At 51.0% G+C, this 24,704-nt stretch overlaps 1 protein-coding gene across 2 annotated transcripts; it reads right to left on the bottom strand.

Annotated features, from left to right (window-relative positions):
- TRIM3 (tripartite motif containing 3) lies at positions 1-23,954 on the bottom strand. 2 transcript variants are annotated; one of them, XM_062196590.1, is made up of 12 exons: positions 23,850-23,954; positions 15,450-15,615; positions 8,650-8,881; positions 8,274-8,425; positions 7,913-8,093; positions 6,914-7,643; positions 6,715-6,818; positions 2,589-2,756; positions 2,206-2,374; positions 1,864-1,934; positions 745-885; positions 1-649 (listed from the first exon to the last, which is right to left on the bottom strand). In XM_062196590.1, exons 2-12 carry the CDS (start codon positions 15,578-15,580, stop codon positions 497-499), a joined length of 2,232 nt encoding a protein of 743 aa, XP_062052574.1. In that variant the 5' UTR covers positions 15,581-15,615; positions 23,850-23,954; the 3' UTR covers positions 1-496. The 2 variants fall into 2 exon arrangements, with proteins under 2 accessions (XP_062052574.1, XP_062052575.1); XM_062196591.1 differs by lacking the exons at positions 15,450-15,615; positions 23,850-23,954 and having other exon boundaries at positions 8,655-8,823.
- Between the last annotated feature and the right edge of the window lie 750 nt (positions 23,955-24,704).

The following is a 24,704-nucleotide window of genomic DNA, read 5'->3' as shown; positions in this document are numbered from 1 at the left end:
CTTTTAGTCAAGTGCTAGCCCCACCACCCTATTCCCTCAAAGCCGCACCCTACAAGAACCCAGCAGAAACACCTTGGCGAAGACATTTATTTAATATGTGGGGTGGGGTATTGCTGTCTCTGTCAGTGTGTATGGGGTGGTAGGGAGACAACCAGAAGGACTTCTGCCCTGGAGTAAGAGGCTGTTCTGGCCTCAGGCTGGGGGCAGGGAGCAGACTGAGGGTGGTAGGGGAGGTGTGAAAGGGGGTAGGTGAAGCTCTGCACACATCCTTGGGACCAGTCCAGGCCCACCCATTCACCAAAGCAAGAACCGAATAAATAAAGTGCAACCGTGGGGTTTGGGGGAGGGGTGGGGGAGGAGAGGGAGGGCACTGGGCATACCCATGCCCACAGCCCACATTCAGTGCTGCCAGGTCTGGCCCACCTCCCAGCCAGACCCTCTTGTCCAATCACCCCTATGTCCATCCCTTCATGAGCCAGGCAGGGCCCCTGTGCAGCTACTGGAGGTAGCGATAGGCCTTAAAGCAGTGGTTGCCAGCATCAGCTACCACCACGTGGCCATCTGAGGTCAGTGCCAGGCCCTGTGGACCATACAGTGGCTCTGCAGATGTGTTGATATAGGACAGGAAGGAGCCAGAGCTGTCAAATACCTGGGAAAGGAGGAAGAATGGAAGGAGAGGTGAAATCAGGCAGATGAGAGACTGGCAGGAAACCTCCCCGCATGCCATCCCTGGGCCTCACTCACCTGGATACGGCTGTTGCCCCAGTCAGCCACGATGATGTTCCCATTGGAGTCCACAGCTACCCCCGTGGGGGCATTGAACTGCCCATTGCCCTCACCGTGGGAGCCAAACTTGAAGAGGAACTCTCCGTCGGCACTGTACACCTGGCGGGGGAGGGGGCTGAGGACTGGGGATTTGGCCTCCGGCAGGGGGCAGGTCATTGGGGGAGGATGGGATGAAGCCCCTGGCCTGAGGCCCCCCAGATCTTTTTCCTAGGCTTCACGTTCATGTATCCCACTGCCTATTGCACATCTCCAGCTGCTGTTCTTCAGGCAAATCAAATCGCACAGCTCACCCTCCCTGGAAGATGGCTGTTCTGAGTTCTCTGTCTCAAGGACTGGCACCACCCCGATGGTTATGAGTCGTTCTTGACTCCACCTCTCCTCTTCTTGTTGGCCAATGAATTCATGCAACCCTTGATTCTACCTCAAATCTGTAGCCACTGTCATTCCTTTATCACAGCCTGGGTTCTCATCGCTTCTCATCTGAATCACCACAGAAGACTGATCTTCCTGCCTCTCATCTTGCCCCAGGCACAGTGATCTTTCTACTCCACACACAGGACTGCGTCTCTCTACTGCCTACATAACCCCTCAATGCCTCCTACAGCCATTGGGAAAAGAGCAAGGCCCTTACAGGGCAACCAGGCCTCACCTTCTCCCCAAACCTACTCGTCACTGTAAGGGTTCCCACCTCCCATTCTTGGATCCCCCTGGGTCCTTTTCCCTCAAACACTCTCCTTCTTCTCTCCCTTCTGGTTAATTCCCAATTAATGCCTCAGGACTTCCTTGGACTTCCTTCTCCCTGAATCAGATGCCCCTGCTATGTCCTCCCTCAGTTCCCTGTGCCTCCCTACCACAGAATCAATCACATCATACTATCCTAATGTCTTGGTTACCCTCTTCTCTTCCCCACCACACTATAAGCAAGAAGTCAGGGAATGTGTTTGCTTTGTTCAGAACTGTAGCCTTGCCATGAATGTTCCCTGATTGAATGAATGGAAAGGAGGTGAGGGAGACGGGAGTCTTTTGGAAGAGGAAAGGACGCTGGGACGGTGTCACGGAGGGAGGGAGGACACTGACCTTCACGGAATGGTTATGGAAATCCGTTACTACAATCTCATTCTTGTTGTTCACAGCTACAAAATGGGGTCCTGAAAATATAAAGTGGTCTTTAGGGCAGGAAGCTCAGATGTTTAGTGGGATGGGGCAGAGTACCTGGAAGAATAAAGCTAGGGTGTAGGGTGTTAGGAGAGGGGTGGAGTCTCCGGGCCCAAGATAAATCATCTCTGGAATGACGAGCTAGGGAGTAGGGAAAGGGGATCTCTAGGTCCAGGATATAGGAGGAGAGATCTTCAGAGCTGGGGTTTCCATGAGGTATATGTGGGACACAGTTATCGAAAAACCTTGGACCATCCCCTATACCTGCAAAGTGGCGGTCAGTGGCTCCACGGCCGCCGAAACGGCCAACCAGCTTGCCATTGGGCTGGAAGGTGAAGACGCAGCAAGACTTGTTGTCCACCACGATGATATGTCCATTCCGGTCCACGGCTACTCCCTTGGGGCCCATGAGGCGGCCAGCTCCAATCTTGGTCTGCAGGAAGAGGATACCCCTTAGGGGCCTTTTCCTGACTGGTGGGGAGGGTAACTCTTCCCAGCATCAAAACAAAACTTTGAGCTAGGAATGGGCCAGAGAGCACAAGCAGAAAGGCTTGGACAAATCCAGGCCTTGACCACCAGGAGGCAGTCGGATGCTCAGCTCAGTTGGTCACCAGAGGTACAGAATACAGTGCCGGTGGGCCTCTCACCTTGAACTTTCCCTCAGGGGAGAAGATGCTGACCCAACGGTTGTCGTAATCTGCCACAATGATGTCTCCATTGGTGTCCACTGCCACACCAGTGGGGCGCTGCAGCTGCCCAGGAGAGCGTCCTCGCACCCCAAAACGGAACTTGAACTGGCCCTCGTTGGAGAAAACCTAGAGCAGAGGAGCAAGGGAGGGAGCGGGGAGGAGGGGAGACACTGTGGGCACAGAGGGAAGGGAGTAGGATCCTGAGGGAGGAGACCCCCCCCATCATTTTTTTCAGTCATTCCACAAGCACCACACCAGGGGTGGGGGTCAGAGAGGAATCAAACACGGTAACAGACCTTAAGGGACACTCAGGAGAAGGGCATATCTGAGCTAACAGCCTAACGAGGATGACAGACGACAGACCAAAGTCTGCCAGGAAAGTAAGAGAAAGGGCACAGGAGTCGGGCTTTATCCCAGCAATAAAAAGAGGCTCTGGAAACTGGGCGGCAGTCACCAGATTGGATCTGGTTTTAAGAAAGCAGACTCTGGCCAGAGGAAGAAGTCAGGACTAGAAGCGAGCTGTGGCGGGAGTCCAGGCGAGACACTGGGATGGCTTGGATCACGGAAATCGGCTGGGGGGAAGTAGAAGGACTCAGAAATGTGGGAGGTACACTCAACAGGATTTAGGGGCAGACTGGAAAGGGGTAGGTGAGACAGGAGAACGCGTTCAAGGACCAGTCCTTTCAGGCTATGGGGCTGACAAGGGAACCTTCCTCTTGGACAGAATGACCTTCCAACTTCTCTTCTTCTCTTACCTCCTCCTCCTCAGCCAGCCAACATGCTCAGGTCTCCCTATCCTAGAAGCACCTCCTCCAGTGTTCTGTCACTCTTAAGCTAAGCTTTCATGTTTTTCCTTATAACCAAAACATTGCTCACTCCTTAAGTCTCACACACTTTGCTTTGTTATAGGCTCTGGGGACACATAATGAATCAGAACTAGGAGCAGCCCTAGAGAACTCAAATTGTGGGCCTTAGATTGCTCTTTGATCCAGACCTGCTCTTTTCTTTGGTGGATTGGGATCCCTGCCCATCTCCTAGGCCTGCAGGGCTGTTTAAAGGATTCCTACCAACAGACCAACAGACATCACTTCCTCCTAATGCAGGACCTTCCAGCAAGCTCTCACCTGCCCAATCAGCACAGCTACTGTTAGCATGAGAAAAGAGGGACCCAGGTCTACAGAGCAGAAGTGAGGGGGACTTACTGAGGTTACCCTAAGGTGACACATCTGCCCCCTCCAGTCTGAGCAGCTCAGTTCCAGGCTCAACATAAGGTTTTGGGAGGGCTTGTTCTTTTTATCCTCTCCTATCCCAACCCTTACACCTTGACCAAATCCTACTCATCTCTCAAGTCTCAGAATTTCCAGGTCACTTCTTCAGAGAAGGCTTTAATGACCAACTCCCAACCTCAAATCAACATGCACAAAGTTATGTCCCCATGATACACTCTTTAAAGCTCTACCCCTAACAACTCTCTTTGCAGCTAAGTAGCTTACACTTCCATGTCCCTTCTAGGGAAGGAGGCACTGCATGGTGCACAGCTTGCATGTGTATGTCTGCTGCTGCATCTGCAGCACTGGGGTAGCATGTGACACACAGCAGACACAACAAAGGGACAAATTCCCCAGCTCAAGCTGGTATCTCAGACCAGAACTGGACACCTCCCCTTGGACACTGCACAATCATCTCAAACTCAACATGTGTCAAAACAAATTCATCAGCTTATCCCAGCCCTTCCCTTGAATGGCAACACCACTCGCCCAGTCCACCAAGTTCTGCCGTTCTTCATCCCGCTCTCCTCCCTGACATCTGAGGGCTCATCATAATCTGCTGTATCTTCCTCCTGAATATCTCCAGAGTCTGCTGGTGTTCTCACGTGGTCCGTACATCCCTCTCCTATACCACAGGGGCAATAGGTGGATCCCTCGACTTTAGGAATCTCAGAGTCTAGTGGCAGAGACCGAAACAACAAAACCAAAGGAAAAAAAAAAAAAAACACAAGAAACCAATGATTCCAGTGATGTATGAGAAGCACTACAGCAAAAGGCTAAGGGAGCTCAAAGACAAATGACAAATAGGATTAAAATTCTGCCTAAAGGGAATGAGGAAACTTTTGGGTTTTTTTTTTTTTTAAGACTAGAATAACCACATGAGGATGTAATATATACAAATCAACATCTTAATTCAAAAATCACAAAATGTTTTTTGTCCTAAGTCAGCTAATGGTATCTTCACTCATGAGGGGATTTGTCCCACACCAACCCTGAGGATCCCAGAGTAAGTAAAGCAGAAACCCAGCTCTGGAATCCACAAGTCAGGCTCCTAGAAGCTAAGACATTGGGGTGTGGGTGGCAGTTGAAGCAAGAAGGAAGACGGTTATTAGAGCAGCAGATGTTTGAAAGGGAGAGGGGACTAGGCCAGGCCTCCCTCTTAATTCCCCACCCTGAAACAATGGACAAGCACAGCCCACACCAGGGGAAATAAAGCAGCAACTGTCTGGGTGCATGTGAGTACCCACTCGTGTTTGTGTACAACAAGGAAGGTGTCTGAAATCTCAACTGCTGTGCCAGTATCTCTGGCCTAAGCAGGAGGAAAGGAGTGAGGAGGGTGGATATGCTTGAGTAGGGCCTCAGCATCACTCCACACCCTGCAAACTCAAATGGATCCTCCTCACCATCAAGGCTGGGTCTAAATGCCTCCCTGTGCTGGACTGGACCTCTCCATTCCTCTGCTCTTGAGAACAGGATAGGAATAAAGGCAGGCTGATAGGACGGGGAGTCTGGCTACGGAAGAGTTCCTGGCACCTTTAGCCTGCCAGGTGGAAAACGGTAGCCAAGAAGGAGCTGACACTGAGGTGAAAGACCTTAGTGGAGCTGCAGCCATGACAGGGGTGCTTGGGCAGGATCACAAAATCCAAATGTAGAGGTGTAAGAAGCTTCAGGGAAGGTCTGCTAGCCAATAAAACGTTCCCAAGAACTGAAGTACGTGTTGGCTAGATGCAATCCCTACAGAGCAAAATTAAATTCCACCTCATCATGTCCAAATCCATTTACAGCCTGACCTCAGCTCCTCTGCACCCTGGCTCCTAACAGTAACCTCGCTCTAGTCCAATGGGACCCTTGCAGACCCTTCCAGCTCCCTGGAATTTCCAGCAGCACTTCCCCACTCCCTTGCTTTTCTTTATAGCCTCCACAGGACAATGAAAACAATATTTTTAAAATAAGAGCTAACATCAGAAAGTTCACCCGGTGTCAGGTATATTATGTCATCCAATATTCCTAACCACCCCCATGAGGTATGCTTTTCCTAATTTTACAAATGAGGTAACTGAAGCCCGGAGAGGTCACATGACTTATTAGTCCATGGCAGAGCCAGGATTCAAGCCCAAGTGTCTTGTTTCAAAGCCTGGGCTTCAACTGTGATGCTGTCCACCATATCGGTGACCACTGTCCTGGGCTGAGCTTACAAGGAACAGAGAAACAAAAAGCTGCCAAGGTTCCTGGTTCCAAGATGGAGCTTACAGTGCTGCACAGCCTAAGTCCACTCAGTCTGGCAGATGCCCTAACCAGGTATGTGAGGTACTGGGGGAGGCAGGGGCAGGACCACCTGTGAGGCTGTGAACCTTCTTTGGCCAAGTTACCCCCATCTGACTGTCTAGTCAACCAGAGGACTGCAGAGACTCCAAGAAGACAACATGCATTCTAGAGCCACGTAGGTATGCAGTATGTTGGAAGATAGCAGGTTAGGGCAGGCTTGTATCCTGACCGGGAGGAACAGTAGGGAGGAAGTAGGCCAGCCAGCTGGAGGCTTAGGTAGAGGCAAGGGGAATGAGACAGATCCTTGGAGTCCAGTAGCTGAGCCCTCCTGGGCCAAAGCCCAGCAGATACAGGCTGCGAAACCTTGCTTCTTGACTGAAGGTAATGGTTACTCCTGTGGCCTGTGGGGGCAGGGTGACGAGTGGGCACGTTGAGGGGTGGTGCTTTGATCCTTTGTGCTTTAGGGAATGGTACCATGTACAGAGCTTCATCTTTGGAGATACCCGTACACTCTTCCATTTGGTGGAAGTGGAAGTGGTAAAGGCGCTTACCTGGATACATTGGTTGTTGCTGTCTGCTACCACTATGCGGCCACTGCTAGCTGCAGACACCCCTTGCAAATTGGTGAATTCGCCTTTCTCCCTTCCACGACTGCCTGCAAGGAAGGCAGGGAGAAAAAACAAAAGGCTTCACTCTGAGGTCACTCTGAACTTCCCACCCCCACTGAGCTCCGCCCTGGGCCCTCTGTACCAACGCGGAAGACGAGCTCATCCTCAATCGGGTTGTCCTTCCGTTTGCCTGTGCTGTACATGGAGCTGGGCCGACGCACTGCCTTCTGGCGCACGTGGCTACCAGGCCCGCCAGGGGACTTGACGCGGCGCTTCACATCATCTGGGGAAGGTGGCAGGTCCCCAGGGCGCAGGGCACGCACACGGAAGGGGCTGCCGCGCACCGGCTGTCCGTAGAGAAGAACTGAGAGGAGCAGCTCGCCTTCGGTGCGCGCAGTGTACACCAGCTCGTATGTGCCATTCTTGTGGTCCACCACCGGCACAGGAAGGCGAGTGCCGTCAGGGCCCGTGATCTCGGCACGCAGCTCGGCACTGCCGGTGCGTACCAGCCGCCCATCTTTGTCTTTGGTAGTGACCGTGAGTGAGGCAGGCTGGCCCACTAGCGCCTGGCGCAGACCCTCGCCTGTGGCCACTGTCTCATGTGCGGTGGCACTTGTCGTGAGCAGCGCGCCCAGATTGAGCACCGATCGCCGCAGCCCATCAACCTCAAGGACCAGTTCCAGCTGTGCATTCTCATGTGGCCGCTCTGGGAAGGCCTGTGCCGCCAGCGCAGCCAGCCGCTCTCGCATGTGCTTGCGCACCAGCAACACCTCTGGGGCCGAGCCCAGGCGCAGTGCCTGCTCCGCGAAGCTGCAGCTACTGCCGATGTGTTCCTGCCCCTGGCGCAGGGTATCTAACTGGGACTGTAACACCTGAGTAGGGCGAAGGGGAAGGGTGAGTGAGCAGGTTGGCACAGAAGCAGTCTCTGTGTTTACTGATGAACTTGTGGTACTGTGGCATGGAAGAAACACAGGACGGTGCAAGAGGACAAGGGACACTAATGCCCGCAGCATCTTTGGGCCACATCAGAAAGCAAAAGGTGTGGGCTGGGGAAAGGGGAGTGAAGTTTGGAAGGCAGGGAAGCAACGGAGGCAATAAGACCATCTCAGAGAGCATGATGGGGGATGGTGAGCAGACCTACCTTCTGCTTGGCACCACAAATGGTCTCCAGGTCACTGACCAAAGCCTGCTTACGCTGCTGCAGGGCTTGCTCCAAGTCCTCGAAGGCTGCACTAATCTGGGCCAGAGCCTCTGCCTTGCGCTCTTGTAGCTGCTGGCTGATGCCCCCTACTAAGGCGATAGCTGCTGACAGCTGTGGCAACCTGGAGAAGGGGAAACGGCTCATACTAGGGTTGCTGGGGGTACCCTCACTAAACCACCCCCTCCCCCTGGTTACCTTTCCTCTACCCTCCCTAACCCTTTCTCCCCCTTCCCCAAGCCCCTCCCCTGCCCCTGCTGAGACCACCTGGCCAGTCCAGGTCTTGCTCAGTGCACAGTCCTACCTGCCTCGTACAGCCTCAAGCTGGCGCTGCAGGGCCGCCTTGTGCTGCTCCACCACATCCCGCAGCAGGACGGTGCCATGCTCCCGGTGTTCCCCTGCACGGCACTCGCCACACATGGCGGTCTCACAGGCCTCACAGTAAAACTCCATCGTCTGCAGGTACAAGGACTCCAATCAGGCAGTGGCTACACCTCACACTTCTTTACCCCTCCCCTCCCATCTGTCCTCCTTGCCTCTCTCCAAATGCACCTGGTACCCGGACCACCTTCCCCGAGATACACCTTCCTACCCACAGCCACACAGCCCACCCAACACCTCTCCAGCTCCTCCTCCTCCCACCCTAAGTCCTGGCCTCACTGGGCCTCGCTTGGGCCCACCTTGCCTTCATGGTTGGGGCAGGAGAGAGGGCGGCCAGCCACTGCGCTGAGGGGGTGGGGGTCCTCAGGGTCATGGGCCCCATCAGGCGCCTGCTGCATGGCCTCCATGAGGCTGCTGATGAAGAAGTTGTTCTGCAGTGCGGAGACACCCTGCTCTGGGAGGATGGACGTCTGCCGGCACACCGGACAGGACAGCGTCAGGCTCTGAGCAGGGATGTAGTTCTGGAGGCATCTGGCCAGGGAGGAGGAGGAGGCAGAGGAAGGAGGAGGTGGAGAAGCATTAACGTCCCTTGTTTGCACCTCGCATGGGTGCTGACCCCTCTTCACAGGAGTGCCATTATGCTTGGTTTTGGAATCTCTGGCTGACACGCACATTTCATTCGCAGCAGGTGTGCAAGGCCTCAACTCTCACGACATATTCATGACCTCTCTCAGAACAGACAGAGCTGCATTCCTCACAGCGGGCAGACACACGGGCTCACATTTCACAGGTGTTTACAAACCCTTCTCATAAGGAATGTGCAACCAGCCCCACTTGCCCCTTCCCACACACACTTAACTCATTAAACATTTATTGACCAGGCAGTCAAATTTGTGCCAAGCTCTGGGGATAAAAAGAAAAAACACAGTGCCTGCTCTGAAAATATTCCGATCTACAGAAAAAAAAAAAAAAAAAAAGGTCATAGAAATAGAGTTCAAGCCGGCGCCGTGGCTTAACAGGCTAATCCTCCGCCTTGCGGCGCCGGCACACTGGGTTCTAGTCCCGCTTGGGGCACCGGATTCTATCCCGGTTGCCCCTCTTCCAGGCCAGCTCTCTGCTATGGCCCGGGAAGGCAGTGGAGGATGGCCCAAGTCCTTGGGCCCTGTACCCGCATGGGAGACCAGGAGAAGCACCTGGCTCCTGGCTTCGGATCAGCACGATGCGCCGGCCGCAGCGGCCATTGGAGGGTGAACCAACGGCAAAAAGGAAGACCTTTCTCTCTGTCTCTCTCTCACTATCCACTCTGCCTGTCAAAAAAAAAAAGAGAGAAAGAGAGTCCAGAGAAGTCAGTGGTGTACTAAAGAGATGGATCCTGGTGCAGGCTGCCCCAGGTTCAACTCCCAGGCCAGTCACCTCTTATAGCTTACTTACAAGTCATCCTGAACAAGTTACTCAACTTTCCTGAGCCTAGGACTCTTTCTCTGTAAGAAGGAGAGAGTGCAGACTTCCCAGGGATTAGAGGATTAAATGTAAAGTACTTACTTACATGTAAAGAGGATTAAGTGTCAAATGCCTGACTCACAGAAGCACTATATATGGTAGGTGACCAGTGTTACTTATCTTCAATACAAGGAGTCCAGTTAGATGCAGTGATACGGAAATGCATCGACTCAGAGGGATGGAGAGGGTGGCCAGGAAAGGTTTCCGAGGAGGTAAGGGTGATATACACTAATTTTTCATGGATATATCATTGCTAGCCTGACCAAAGAAAGGTGTAAGGAGAGAAGGGAGACATAGAAGGCAGGAGGAAACAGCACAGTGTGGGCAGGGAACTATAAGCAATTTAATATGGCTGGAGACAAAGTCCAAGGCAAGCTATGGTGAGAGAATTTAAGGAGTTTAGGAGTTGTTCCAACAGCAATAGGGAGCCAAGAAAGGTAGTAGGGCAAGGTTCATAGCTTATCAGGTTCCTCTTTACCATCTCTGTGTGGAGGATGAACTTGAAGGGACTAAGATGGCAGACATTATCACCATCATCTAGTTACAATTTATTAGGCACCTGTGTGCCAAGAGCTATGCTTTGCACTGCATGTACTTTGACTAAATTTAGGCCGTCTTCCACTCTTGCCTCGACTATATTGATTAATCAAATGCTTTGCTTTGCATTTGAATCCAGGCTCCAGGTCTCACTAGCTTTGTTGCCTTGGACCACCTGCCTTTTGTGAACCTGGATTTCGTCAGTAGTAATGTGGACTATGGGTGGGGACACAAATGAGAACTATAAGCACAGCAGTGGGAGGTGTTATCTGATTAGGTGCAGAGAGTGAGAAAGAAGTCTTGGTTGTGTCGCAGCTTCTCAGCTTAGATAACTGGATGACAGCGGTGATACTGAGATGAGAAGCACAGTGCTGTAGCGTATTGGGAAGTTCGGCCTTGGCATGGCTGGATTTACTATCATGGTGGTAAGGCAGCAGAGGTAGAGCAAACCAGCAGACAGTTGGGGAAGGGCAGGTGAGAGGCAGAGGTGGGGTGCCATCCACACATAGATGGCCTCAACAGCCACGGGAGAGGATGAGAGCAAGTAGACAGTGATGAGAGCGGGGGATCAAGCATGCAGTACATAACGAAGAGAGCAGAGAGAATGGGCAGAGAGGTAGGAAGAGTGACAGTATCCGTGCAGCCAAGTGAGCGGTGCCATTTCCAGACGGAGGGAAAAGCAGTCCTCAGTGTGGAAAGCAGCCAAGGAGTCAGGCAGGGTAAAGATTAGAGAATGTCCAACGAACGAACGTGGCATTGTGAGGGCACTTTTGTCTGTTAGGAAAACTGGGTGGGGGGAGTGCTGGGGGATGAGAACTTGACTGCTGGACAGTGTTCCAAGTTTGAGCCAAAGTGGGATGGTGCTAGAGTGGGCCAAGGGGACAAAGAGTTTTCATCTTTTGTGATGGGAGTTTGAAGCATGTTTATAAATAGAGAAGGAGCCAGCAGGGAGGGAGGTGGAAAAGGCTGGAAGGCAGGACAAGGTTTGGGGGTGGGGGAGGGCTCCAGTTGGCTGGAAGAGGAGGAGTGGATGGAGCCCATCCTCTGAACGAAGGAGTATGGAGCCAGAGGACAAAGTGCTTCACCTGCCCGAGGACTGCAGAGAAGGGGGATGGCTGGGTTTAATCACTGAAGGGAGGGGGAGAGGACACTTCCTGGCAACAGCCATCAGGGCTGCAGGCAGCTGTGTTTGGGGACCACGAGTCTGCGAAGGGAAGACCTGCACTGTGCACTCCCGCCTATCCTCAGTCTCTTAATGTTCCCTCTACCTTTTGATCTTAATTAATTAAAATTTAACACACACTATGTGCCAGGCCCCATCCTAAGTGCTTTGCAAATATTAAGTTCTTTAATTGTGACCTAGTTTCCCCTGCAGTCCTCTGAAGGGGAGAGAGGTTTTTATCTCATACTCCACATTCCTTAGGGCCAGAAGGTGGGGCTGTGTCCTCCCTCTTCCTAACTGGAACATTTCTGAACGCTTCGCCTTTAGCTCCTTTGAAGCTCCTGCTCTGTCTATACTCTCCCTCCCTGTCATGGTCTCCAGTGACCTAACAGTTGCTCCCCCATTTGCTGAAGTCTTTCTCCTGGCTCTGCTTTCTTATATACCTCCCCACCTCCACATGGAAAACGTTCTGTCTGCATTCTCAGGATCTCTGATGTGTACAAGATGGCCCACCCACCATCGTGAATTTGCAATTCCTTGCCTCCTCACCTCCAATGCTCTTTGCCTGCACTTTACCACAACTGTGGTAAGATATGACCACTGCCCGTATACCTCATCAGCCATAACCTGGAAACCTGCGTTCCCACTCAAGTCCCATGCAGCTCTTCCCAGCTCACTGAATCTAGTATTTCTTCTGCAAACCTTCTTTCTGTTTGTTGCAAGTGCCTGCCTTACAACAGCTTCCTAAATGGTCTCCTGTTTCCACTGTTGCTCCTCTATAATCCACTCCACACAACAGCTAGAGTGGGTTTTTAAAAAAAAAAAAATGCACGCTCTAGAGTGGGTTTTAAAAAAAAAATGCACGCTCTGCTTAAAGAAATAAAATCCTGAGGCCAGCATTGTGGTGCAGCAGGTTAGGCTGCCACCTGCAACACCAGCATCTCATATGCAGTCCTGGCTGCTCCACTTCACGTTCAGCTCCCTGCTGAAGTATCTGGGAAAGTAGTGAAAGATGGTCCAAGTACCTGGGCCTCTGCCATCCATGTGGGAGACTTAGATGGAGTTCCAGGCTCCTGGCTTCAACCTGGCCCAGTCCTGGCCATTGCAGCCATTTGGAGAGTAAGCCAGAGGATAGAAGATACCTCTCTCTCTCGCCTCTCTTTGGTTTTTTTGTCTGTTTGTTTGTTTTTATTTTTTTTTTTTTTGACAGGTAGAGTGGATAGTGAGAGACAGAGAGAAAAGTCTTCTTTTTGCCGTTGGTTCACCCTCCAATGGCCGCTGCGGCCAGCGCATCGTGCTGATCTGAAGCCAGGAGCCAGGTGCTTCTCCTGGTCTCCCATGCGGGTGCAGGGCCCAAGCACTTGGGCCATCCTTCCTGGGCCATAGCAGAGAGCTGGCCTGGAAGAGCGGCAACTGGGATAGAATCCGGCACCCCAACCGGGACTAGAACCCGGTGTGCCGGCGCCACAAGGCGGAGAATTAGCCTGTTAAGCCACGGCGCCGGCCTCTCTCCTCTCTTTGTAACTCTACCTTTCAAATAAACAAATAAATCTTTAAAAATGAATAAAATAAAATCTTCCAATGGCTTTCCTGTGCACTTAGAATAAACACAATCACTTTTCCAAAACCTTCGAACTCCCCAATGAACTGTCCTGACTTTCTCTGACTTCACCTCATCCCACTTTTCTCTTCAATCTGTGGCTTCTTTTCTGGTCTCTCAGTATGGCCTGTTTACTTCTTCTTGCAGATCTTTCTGCAGAATTTTCATTGCTTGAAAAAATCTATTCATGTCTGTCTCCCTCTCATCCTCAGGACTCAGATCAAATGTCACCTTCTCTGGGAAGTCCTCCTTGATGACTGTGTGCAACAACCTTAGGCCCAGTCATCTGCACTTACCTGTTTATTTCCTGACAAACACTTAGCATGAGCTACTGTTTCCCTGCTTACTGTTGGTCACTGCCCATGCAAGTCTAAGCTCTTGGAGAACAGGGACCAAGGGATAAATGAATGAGTGCTAGTTAACTGTGAAGGCTCTGCATTCAAACCTGGATTCGGATCTCAGTTATTTACTTGTTGTGTAGCCTTGGAAATATTTTTTAGTTACTTAATGACTCTGAACCTTAGTTTCCCCCCATTTAAAACAGGGACAATAAAGTACTGGTTGTGAGGCTTAAGTAAATCAATATATGTAAATCCCTTAGAAAGTCCCTGAAAATAGTAAGCAACCGATCAATACATGGTAGCTATTATCACTATAATTTCTCACTACTTTTCATTTGGAGTACTCAGTGATCTGGGTGTAGAAGAAGTACAGAGATGTCTGATCATGCCCTGATCTAGTGCTGGGCTTCTAATGTGTGAGCTGAGCAAAGGACAAAGGTGTGAGGAAATTGTATGGGGGCCAATCAGATGGTCAGTCATGGCATCCAGGATGGGCAGGAAAGAAAAGGAGGCCAGGATGGAGTTGGTAACTGGGAAAAGAGGGTGCAGTCGAGGGGGATAGATGTCTGTACTGAGTCAAAGGTGGTATAGTGGGAGTGGGGTTATGGGTGCCAGGAGTGGGATGCTGGAGTTTCTAAGTACACAAGTGGTATTATCTCCCAGGGCATGACTGGGAGAGAGCTACTGAGGTGAAGTGGGAGACATCTTTGGAGAAACAGTCAAGAACCAACAGGGCTAGGTGGGTAATTTGAAGTCCCCAACTGAATGAATAGACTGAATGGGGAAAAAGGCTGAGATTGTTTCCAGTTGAAAGGGAGAGGGCAGTAAAGTTGGAATTTCGAAGAGCTGGCCTGGAAGGGAAGCAGTGTCACTGAAACACAAGTTTCAGTGGAGGCAGAACTATTACCTGATTTCTCTGCCTTGGAGAATTGAAGGCAATGGTGAGAGGATCCAGGGACCAGGCTACTCAAGATAATGCAATGAGGAATGAGCACCCAAAAGAGCATCTTGTAACAATACACGTGAGGTGACATGCAGAGGCTTCACTGCTCCCAGGGTAAAAGTGAGGTTCCTTACCAGGTCTACGAAGCCTCCACCTACTTTCCTATTTTTATCCAATGCCATTTCAAACCATACTCGCTCTATTCCAGCCACCCCTCACCCAGGCTTTTTCTGGAACCACTTACCTAGCATATCCCCTCAAGCCACATGGTTGTTACCCACATTCTCCTTCTGCCAAGAATGCCCTTCCAACTCCCTTTACCCAGTTAATTCCAACTCATTCTCTGATTAGCATCTTAGAGAAGCCTTCCTCGATACTCTAAACTATAGCACATCTCCTATGCTAAACTTAGCTTAGCACTTTATTTGCAGCCCTTACTAAGGGTGCCATGTTGTAGTAATCCATAATCTGGCTGCAGAATTGTCTGATTTCCCTCTTTCTTCTTCACCACACTGTAAGATCTTTAAGAGTAGGGATCATATCTGGATTTGTTCATTGCTGCATATCCACTGCCTCAGCAGGTGCAGGCTCAAAGTAGCTACTCACTGAATAAACATGTGTTGAATTAATGAATGACAGATAGAAGCCTGAAGGCTGGGAGGGGTTGCCTTTCACTCAGGCCTGAGGATGACAATGGGGATGTGCAGCGTCGGACATACCTGGCTTCAAATATCCGCCCACTAGTCACAAACTCTGCTGGTGAAAGAGCTGGTTAAAAGTCCCAGCACCCTCTGATTCTTTGCCTTGGGATTTAGGAAGCAGCAGAGTAGGCCCTTTTCTGGCCAGGGACCATGTCTGGTGTTAAGTTTCTAGTCTTCTCACCCAAAAACTTTATTTCCTGGAGGTTAGGGTTCACCTGCTCCCCCACGCATGCACATTTCCCTCACCTATTTCAGGTTTACATAAGCCACTCCCCTCTGATGTGTTTATCCCTCCCCGGTACACAAGCCCCTCACCTCTCACAGAAGGTATGCAGGCAAGGAAGAACCTTGGGACAACGGTACCGATCCAGGCAGATGCTGCACACTAGGAACTGCTTGTCCATTGGCTGGACCTCCGGGCCAGGGCTGTCTTCCCTCTTTGCCATGGTGTTCACAGATGGCTCCTGCCACTCACACCAGCCTGTGTACAGAGAAACGGTCAGCACCTGGAAGGCCCTCACTCCCTGCCTCCACCCAACCATTCACATGCCCCACAGAGAACTGCCCCTCACTTTCTTCCCTGCTAGAGGCTGGCCAGAGCAGTGGCTGGAAGGAGCAAGCTGCAGTGGGTGGACTGAATGACCCCTGAGCAGGGTGCTCTGTTTAGAAGCACAGAGTCGGGGTTAGACCTGGCTGCAAACTTGGCTCCACTTCTCACCAGCTAGGAGCCCTTGGACAATGCATATAGTCTCTCTGAGACTCAGTTTCCTAATTTGTAATTATGGGAGTAACAATCCCTACCTCAAATGGTTGCTTGGAAAATCTTAAATAGTACGGGTCAAGTGCATGGTCCAGAGATGAGTGTGCTCATGGACACACCCAGGCTTCCTCTCCTCTGCACCCCCCAAGAGGCCTTCCAGGTGGAGTGTCTCTCCTCTACCTGCAGCTCTTCTGCTTAGGCTCTGACCCACCTCTAAACAAATCTGTCTGGGGTTGTACTCTTTTTCATATCTAATCAGTATTGAGGTAAGGACTGTCTCCCAAATATCTTATCCCCTTCTCTCCAACCAATTGCTGCCTCCAATTCAGGCCACCATCAATCTCCTGGAACACAGCAGTCACCTCCTAACTGGTGGCCTTTTCTCCTCACTTGGAATTTCCCATCCATCTCTTGAATCCCTTGCAGCCAGAACGAATTTTCTAAAACACAAACTTGATCTTGTCACTACTCCCTGCTTAAATTCCTTCAAAGGTTCTCCACTGTCCAGTGAATGAAGTCTAAACTCCTTAAATAATCCAAAGAGGCTTAGCTGTTTCTGGCCCATACCTTCCTCTACACTCTCTACAACTTCGTGTGTCACGATTCTATGACCAGACATGCTGCTTCAGTTCTTGGAAAACTCTTGGTTCTCTTTGGTTTCTGTCCACTCTGCCTGAGATCCCCTTGCCTGACTGTTGCCCACCAATGCCTATTTATCTTTCAGGTTCCCCCATGTAAATGTCATTTCCTTTAGAAAACCACGGGTGATTCCACAGTCTAGGTGAGGTGCTTTTGCCTTTGTGTTCCTCAGCAAACTGTACAAAGATTTCCTTTCCCTTAGCTTTTATATACTATATGTAACTTTCTTCTTACTTCTCTGCTTCCCCCTCCACATAGGGCAGGTTGTTATATTTTAGCACTTAAACACAGCCTGACCTAAGACTGAGTTATACTTATTTAATTAATTCAGTAATTCAACAAATATTTATTCACTAAGTACCTATTTTGCATAGGCACTGGAAATGGAGTAATAAACAAGGCAGACATGGTCACTGTCCTTGTGATGGGGAGGGGTAGCACATACGTAAAAAGTAAATACATAATCATAGACTGGTGCCAGGGGAGTGGCATCAAGAAAAGGGAGTCCTATGAGAAGAAACACTTCTGGCTGTGTGCTCCAAGAAGGGTTCTGCAAGCAGGCGGTCATTAAGCAGAGCTCTGGAGATGGGAGGAAAATGGTAAGGGTGAGAGTGAGGAATAGGGAGAGAGAATGAAGGGAAATCCTTCATGCTGCAGGGACAGCGACGGCATGGTGAAGGTTCTCAGAACGGCTCCTGGGGACCTGCAGGTCCATGTGGTTGGGGCGCAGTGAGTAAGTGAGTTTGGAGTAGAGGTTAAGACACCACTGCTTGAGACACCCACATCGCCTGTCAGAATGCACTCAGTTCAGATTCTGCCTCAGCTTCTGATTCCAGCTTCCTGATAACATAGACCCTGACAGGCAGCAGGTATGGCTCCAGTGGTTGGGTCCCTGCCATGCATGTGGGAGACCCAAACTGAGTTCTTATCTCCCAGCTTTGGCCTGGCCAAACCCTAGTAATTTCAGGCATTTGTGGAGTAAATCAATGGATGGAAGATTTCTCTCTTTCTTTCTCAATGTTTCTCTGCCTCTTAAATAAAGTAAATAAATAGCATTTAAAAAAAAAAAAAGAGGTGAGTTTAGGAAATAGGGAAGAGATCACAAAGGTGCAGGCATGTGAAGCAGTGCTTAAGCTGCCTGGGATACCTACATCCCATATCAGAGTGTTGGGTCTGAGTTTCCTGCTCCACTTCTGATTCCAGCCTTCTACTATGTACATCCTGTGAGGCAGCAGGTGATGGCTCAAGTGCCTGGGCCCCTGCGACCACCTGGGAGATCAGATTGAGTTCCAGGCTCCTGGCTTCAGCCTGGCCAGCCCTGGCTGTTGTAGGCATTTGGGAAGTCAATCAGTGGTTGGAAGATTTCTCTATGCCTGTCTACCTGGCTCTCTGCCTTTCAAATCAAATGAAAATAAATTCGAAAATTTGAAAAAATGATTTTCATTTTATTTTCAGTGAGGGAGTAAGCAGAGCTCTGAGGGGAGATTATGCAGTTTACAAATAAATTAGAATGCTACTCTGTAATTATGAGAACTGGAAAGGAAGAGAAGCAATAGCGGGATCATGGAGACCAGGTAGGTGGTCACCACAGTTCTTCAGGTAAGGCAACACGGCATATTAGCAGAGCTGTAGGCAAAAATGTGGACTGATTCCAGAAGTATTCATGAGGCTGACCCAAAAGGACATCATGATGGATTAGATGTGAGAGAGGGAAAGGAATGTCAATAATGGCTCCCAGGTTTCTTGCTTGAGCAAATGGTGGGCCATGAACAGAGACAGCAAAAGCTGAGGAAGAGCTGATTTGGGGGCATTCTTCTCCAGACATGCTAAGTTTGACACATCTCAGTGATGTCCAGGTACAGCTGTCAAGTCAGGAACAGAATACAAGACAGATCTGCAGGGGTTATTGATTTGGAATCACTTGCATGTTAGTGGTATTTAAAGCAACGAGAATGGATGAGACTGTCTTGGGACACAGAGTTGAGTGATAAGGAAAGTGCCCTGTACAAGGGAGGTGACTGGACAGAAGAACCCAGAGGGCTGGGAGGCAAACCAAGAGAGTGCGAACCAAAGAAATCAAGAAGAGTGTCCACTAGACTTCGTGGTGGTGGAGTGGGCAGGGCAGAAGTCAGAGTGACTGAAGAAGCAATGAGAGAGAAGTTAACACAGCAGATGTAGACAATTCATGACAGAACTGTGGCCATGAAGAGAGGCAGAAAAATAGCTAGACTACTATACAACACGCAGTGACCTGCTATGCCCACTTAGATGCACCATGAGCCTCTTGAAGACAATGAATGCATACTAGGGGTCGGTCCAGGGTCATCTCCAGGTTTGGGGAAATGCTGCTGTGGCCACTGGGGTCCTGAGGTGCTTTCCCTACATGTGTTCTGAATCCAGAGACTTAACACCAGGACAACACAGCAGGGTGGAAGACAGATTGAGGGTTGGTGGGAGGACCCTGAGGAGGATGAGGCAGTCTGAAGCGCCCATCTGGTGAAGGGCAGGGCTGGGAGGAAGAGTGGGAGTGGTCTGCTGGGCCCTGCTGGGCAGCGGAATGTCAAGCTCCACCTCTCTCTAAGCCCCAGGGGCTCTCCCAGCCTGTCACGTAGGGGAGGGAATTGGGCTCCGTCCAAGGACGGACAGCTCCTCCCTCCCTTCCCCTTCCTGCTTCAGTTCCCCACCCAGATGGACTGGGCCGCTTACAGCCACTGAGGGCACACCACAGCCTGAATCTAAGATTCCCTTCCCCTCCCAGATTCCTAGTCCCATCTCTCCCATCTTACGGTGCTCTAGAGATCTTTTAGGCGAGGTCCTTTAGGCAGTGTTCAAGTGGACTGTTGATCACAGCTGCCACGGAGGGTCCTGGACTCAGCTAGATTTTGCACTCACTCCTTCCACCGCCTGCCTTTTGCCATCTCTACACCACATTTCCCAGTCATCTTTTATGGCTCAGTTCTAAAGGCACCTCATTCAGCATTTACTCAACAGCTCTGTTAGGCCTGGGAATACGAAGATAAACAATCACAGCTCAGCCTTCATGGATTCCACAGTATAAGAAAGAGATGACTGCAATGCAAGGTGGTGAGGGTGGTGATGGGAAATCACAGATTGCTGCAAGAGCACAAAGGTTATCTGACTTAGATCTGGGACAGGGATGGGCCCAGAAGTTGGAGGTTAAGGGTGTTCTAAAGAAAGTGACATTCCAGCTAAGAACTACAGGATAAAAAACAGCTTGGTGCCTTCTTCATCGGGAGGCTGGATCGTACAGTGTGACAGAGGAGGACTAAGAAACAAGACACAGAGGTAGGCAGCAGCTCTACCACATAATGTTTTGTTGGCCTTATTAAAGAGTTGATCCTTTACCCTTTCTTGGTAAAGAGCTGAAGTTTTATCCAAAGATCAGGGGAAAACATTGGTGGTGAGTGGGGAGGGGGATGAAGTATAAAGTGACAGAAGCAAAATTTTGAGGTCGAGTGGAACATTAAGATAGGAGATGGGCCAGCGCTGTGGTGCAGCGGGTTAACGCCCTGGCCTACAGCACTGGCATCCCATATGGGCACTGGTTCGAGTCCCAGCTGTCCACTTCCCATCCAGCTCTGTGCTATAGCCTGGGAAAGCAGTAGAAGATGGTCCAAGTCCTTGGGCCCCTGCACTCACATGGGAGACCTGGAAGAAGTTCCTGGCGCCTGGCTTCAGCTGCAGCAGTTGTGGCCATCTGGGGAGTGGACCAGCAGATGGAAGACCTCTCTGTCTCTACCTCTCTCTATAACTGTCTTTCAAATAAATAAATAAATCTTTAAAAGAGAAAGAGGAGACTACCTTGACTAGGAGTAGAGAGATTGAAAGAAGTGGTTTTCATGGGAGGAACCAACAGAACCTGGGGACTTGATTTTATATGCAGAGTCAGAGGAGAAGAAGGAACTAGAGAAAATCCTTAGTTTCCTAGCTTGGCAACTCTGGAAGAAGAGCAGTTTGGATAAGAGGTGTTAAGTTCAGTGCCTAATATGATGTATCCACGGTTCAAGTGGAGAGGTACAGCTGGAGATATAGGCTGGAGCTCAGGAAAGAAATTTAGCCTGGAGACAAGGATTTGAATGTTGGTGGTATAGAGATGGTTCCTGAAGCCATGGAAGTGGATGGCATCACTCAGAGAAGGGAAAGTAAGATGGGGTGAGGGACTGTAACTGAGTCCCCAGGAATAGGCCTGGGAAGCAAAGTCTAAAAAGAAGATTGAGAAGGTATGGCCAGAGAGGCACAGAACCAGAAAAGAGAGAAGAGTGCTTCCTGAACAAGGGAATGATCTTCATTTGGAAGGAAGATTAACCCTTAAAAGAAGCTGTCCTTAACCTCAGGGAGTGTGGTTTCCAGGAGATGGTGGAGAGGACACCAGATTCAGGGAGTTAAGGAAGAAGATGACTGTGAACAAATGAAGACAGCCAGTACTCACTCCACTAGATCCTTGACATCTGTAAAGGATATGTTTCAAGGTTTTTCAGTTCCTCCAAGTTCTCAAACAGTACCTAATTTCCTCCATGACTTCCTCCTACAACCTCACATGATTGCCAGGATCCATGACTTGAACAGCTGTGAGTGGAGATGCTCAAGGCACTGTCAACAAGTGGCCATGAGGTCAGTTAGGCTCATTTGCTTGCTAAAATGACTAGCTCCTACTCACTCGCCCTCAGGTGTATTTGATCATTTGAGGCCTCAGCAAATAACAAATGACTGCAGGTTACAGCTTTCTCTGGAACAGAAGCAGCTTTGGATGAGGTAAAGTCCTCAAAGCAAGGAACATTTTCGATAATATGGACAGGGAAAGGGATGAAATCCACAGTACCATCTTCCCCACCACCGCCAGGCGAGCCCAGGCTGAGCGAATGAACGGACCATTCAAACTTTCCTGGGGGCATACCCTGAGCCAAGCCCTCCAACTGGGAACTGGAGACAAAAAGCTGAACCTTTGGTACTCCCTATCTTTCAGACTTCTAAGACTCGTGTGAGAAACAGACCAGGAAATACTTGTACATAATTACAATGTGGTAAGTACCATGATACCAACATGTTCAAACTGCTATGGCAAGAAGTGTCTGACTCTGAAAGTGGCTGGGAGTAAAGAAGGCTCATAGAGGAAAGGATATGCGAGCTGGGTCTTGAGGGACAAATAGGAGACTGTTAGGTACACGGGGAAAACAGTGAGTGAAGGAACTGAAGCTTGAACAATTAAGAAACGCTGACCAGTTGGGCAAGCAAGCAAGACTCAAAAGGGCAGAGGCTGTACGGAGGCTTCCACTGTCTCTCAACATAGGTCCTGCACTTGCTCTTTGGGTGCTCCCTCAAATGATTAGTTCCCTAGGATTTTGTTTTGGGGCCGCTTCTCTCGCTTTTCATACTCTGGGCACTCTCATTGTCTCCCATGGTTTCAGTTACCATCCAATTGCTAGTAAGTCCCGAAGCCATAACTCCTGTGCTTGAGTTGCTCTTGGACACCAGTTCTGTATCTCCAGCTGTATCATGGACGCCTCTATCTGGATGATGCACAAGGACTTGTCCATAACTGAATTAATTTTCTTGCTGTGTTTCTCATCTCAAAAAAGGTACCACTATTCACCCAGCTGCATCCACCAGAATCCTGGTTGTATTAATTCCTCCTCTTCTTTCACTTTTCAAATACATGCTATGACTATATCCTTAATTCTGCCTCTATAATGGGTCTAGGTTTAAAAAATCAGATCTAGCATCTTGTCCTGACTGTGTCACTAATTCCAGTAACACAATGTGAGACTCTGGGCAAATAACCACCCCATCCCCTCACTTGTAAATTGGGAAGGGTGTGGTCTTTTTGTTCTCAAAATCTGAGATTCCCAAGGGCTCCCTTTCAAGCTAAGGGCCACGGCAGATTCTAATCTGCACCCATGATTAAATTCCACCTTGTATTACCTTGATGATTTGGTTGCTAGTGTCCACTGTAAGGCTAGGTTAGAGGGTGGTCACAGCTGCCCCCACCCCGTCTTCTAAAATAAATATTTCCTTACATGAAGTCACTTGTGACACCCACTATGGGCACCTTCTACTCTAGTCATAAGGTTTTTGTGTTTTATCTGCACACAGGATGTACAATTCCAACTATGGGCCCTGTCCTCAAGTTCTTGTCTCAGCAAAAATGCCATGGTCCCCAAGTGACTAAGGTGGTACTTGCCACACAGAAAGTACTCAGTATATTTTGGGGACATGAGAGTCAGGTTTAAATCTGCAGTTCCTCCTCATCAGAGAGACAGGCAAAAAACGGCAATGACAAGACAAGTGAATCAAGTTCCAAAGTGGGAGACCTCCACTTAACATAAGGAAGCTTTCCCACAGCATAAGGTAGCAAGTGCTCTGTCACTGGAGGCATGCAAGCCAAGAGAGGCAGGGCACCTGTCAGGCCTGCAGCTCTAATTCCAATTCTGCAGCAAATCAGACTTGCTTAGGGCATGAATGGGCACTGATGAGCTGGGCAGACTGGCAGGGAGAGACCTGTGAAGAAAATCTCTGCACACCCCCCCCCCCATCTGATCTTCCTGTTGGGGCCAGTTCTGGGTTTCAGAGACCACCACACCAGAAACAAGCCCACGGTCCGCCTGTAGTCAGACTGACCTCTCTGGGCTGCAGCCTGCCCCTCCAGCCTGCAACCATCTGTCCCTGCAGGTTTGCAGCCCAGGATCTGAAGCCAAATCCAGGAGGGAGATAAGGCCCAGGGTAGGGTCTGGGGTGCTCCAGGTGGGGCCCGGGCTGCAGGAAAAATCAAAGGGGTCCTTTCCTAAAGAATCACCTTCCGCATGAAGCTTCCTGGCCAGCGGGCAGTGCTGGCGGAGGAAAGACAGTCCTCCACCCTAGCTGGTGGGCCTCTGGGTGCCTGAGGAGGATGGAGGGGGCGCAAGGGGCGGAGGAGTCTGCACCAGGGAGAAAGGAATCCTTCAGACAAGCTGGGCCATGAGATTCCAGGGTCCTGTTCAGCAACCCCACCCTGCGCCCCCCCAACCCAACCCCCGGCCGCAGCGTTTAGCACCCTCCGCCAACACGCACAAGCTCCCAAAACCCGCACTCCTCCACGGAACCGTCACCCATCCACCCGCGCCTCCCCCCTGAAACATGGACCTCACGTGAGCAGCCACAGCCCAAAGAATCCCCCCGCTGCTCTCATGGACACGGACACGCCTCACGTGGACAGAGACAGGAACAGCTTTTGAAAAGCATCCGCGCCCCCACCCACAAACGCTGGGACAGACACACGGCCGTTCGGACCCGGACCCTGACGGACGGGGATACAGACGTACCCTTGGGCTCCGCCCGTCGCACTCACGGCGTTGGAGCAGGATGGGAGGGCAAGGCCCGGACTGCGGCCACTCCGAGGGGCCCGCGGCGCTGCCCTCGCTGCCAGCGCCCGTCCGCCCGGCCCTGCCCGCGGCGCCGCCCCACGTCCCGCGCCTCCGCCTGTCCCCGCGCTGGCGCCGCCGCCGGACCAGCCGCACAGGCCGGAGGGAGGGGCCGGGGCGGGGCTGCGGACCAGCCGGGGGAGGGGGCGACTCCAGGACTGAAGACCCACCCACGTCCCGCCCGCCGACGCGGAGGCCCCACCCCTCCCGCACCGCCCTCCCCCTCACACCCTCCCTCAAGCCCCTGCGGCTCCTGCGGGCGCTGCCTTGGCGGTGCGGCTGGGGAGCTGGCGAGCCGGATCCCGGATCTCGATCCCGGATCTCCGCCAGCTGCCTACAGCTCCTGAGAAAGGCGGTGCAGTCCGTCTAAGGGACTGCGATGAAGCTCCGTTCAGCACAGGCAGCTGGGGCAGCCGGAGTTTCGGGATGCAGGAGCCCACCCAGGCTGCCTCTTGGGGGCGCCCTCTCTGGCTTTCTCAGGGGGCTCCAACGGTGCTAGTCAGGCTTCCTCGGAGCTAGAGGAAGGGACTGCCTGTACCTCGCACAGAGCTCCGCGCAGCAGCAGAGCATTACCTAGAGTTCTGGGAGAACGGGCTTATAGGGCTCTAGGTGCCTCAGGAGCACTGCGGGAAATCACGGTTCAGATCACTCTCTCACACCAGACTCGGAGCAGTTCTGTCATTGTATTATGGAAAATAGACTCAGAGCAATTCTCGGTCATTACATTACAGAAAAGCAGCCCTGGCCTAGCAGTTT

The sequence above is a fragment of the Lepus europaeus genome, chromosome 7, assembly GCF_033115175.1.
Source record: "Lepus europaeus isolate LE1 chromosome 7, mLepTim1.pri, whole genome shotgun sequence".
NCBI lineage: Eukaryota > Metazoa > Chordata > Mammalia > Lagomorpha > Leporidae > Lepus > Lepus europaeus.
Note: the sequence above shows the minus strand (reverse complement) of the source record. Positions and strands in the feature narration are given on the sequence as shown.

What these genes read in the sequence shown, in the direction of transcription:
- TRIM3 (XM_062196590.1), bottom strand. Translation starts at nt 15,580, where the DNA reads ATGGCAAAGAGGGAAGACAGCCCTGGCCCGGAGGTCCAGCCAATGGAC. An exon ending in CTGCATACCTTCTGTGAGAG is followed by an intron (nt 8,882 to 15,449) that starts GTGAGGGGCTTG and finishes CTCCCTGGCCAG; the next exon opens with ATGCCTCCAGAACTACATCC. An exon ending in GCAACAACCAATGTATCCAG is followed by an intron (nt 2,757 to 6,714) that starts GTAAGCGCCTTT and finishes CCTCTGCTCTAG; the next exon opens with GTTTTCTCCAACGAGGGCCA.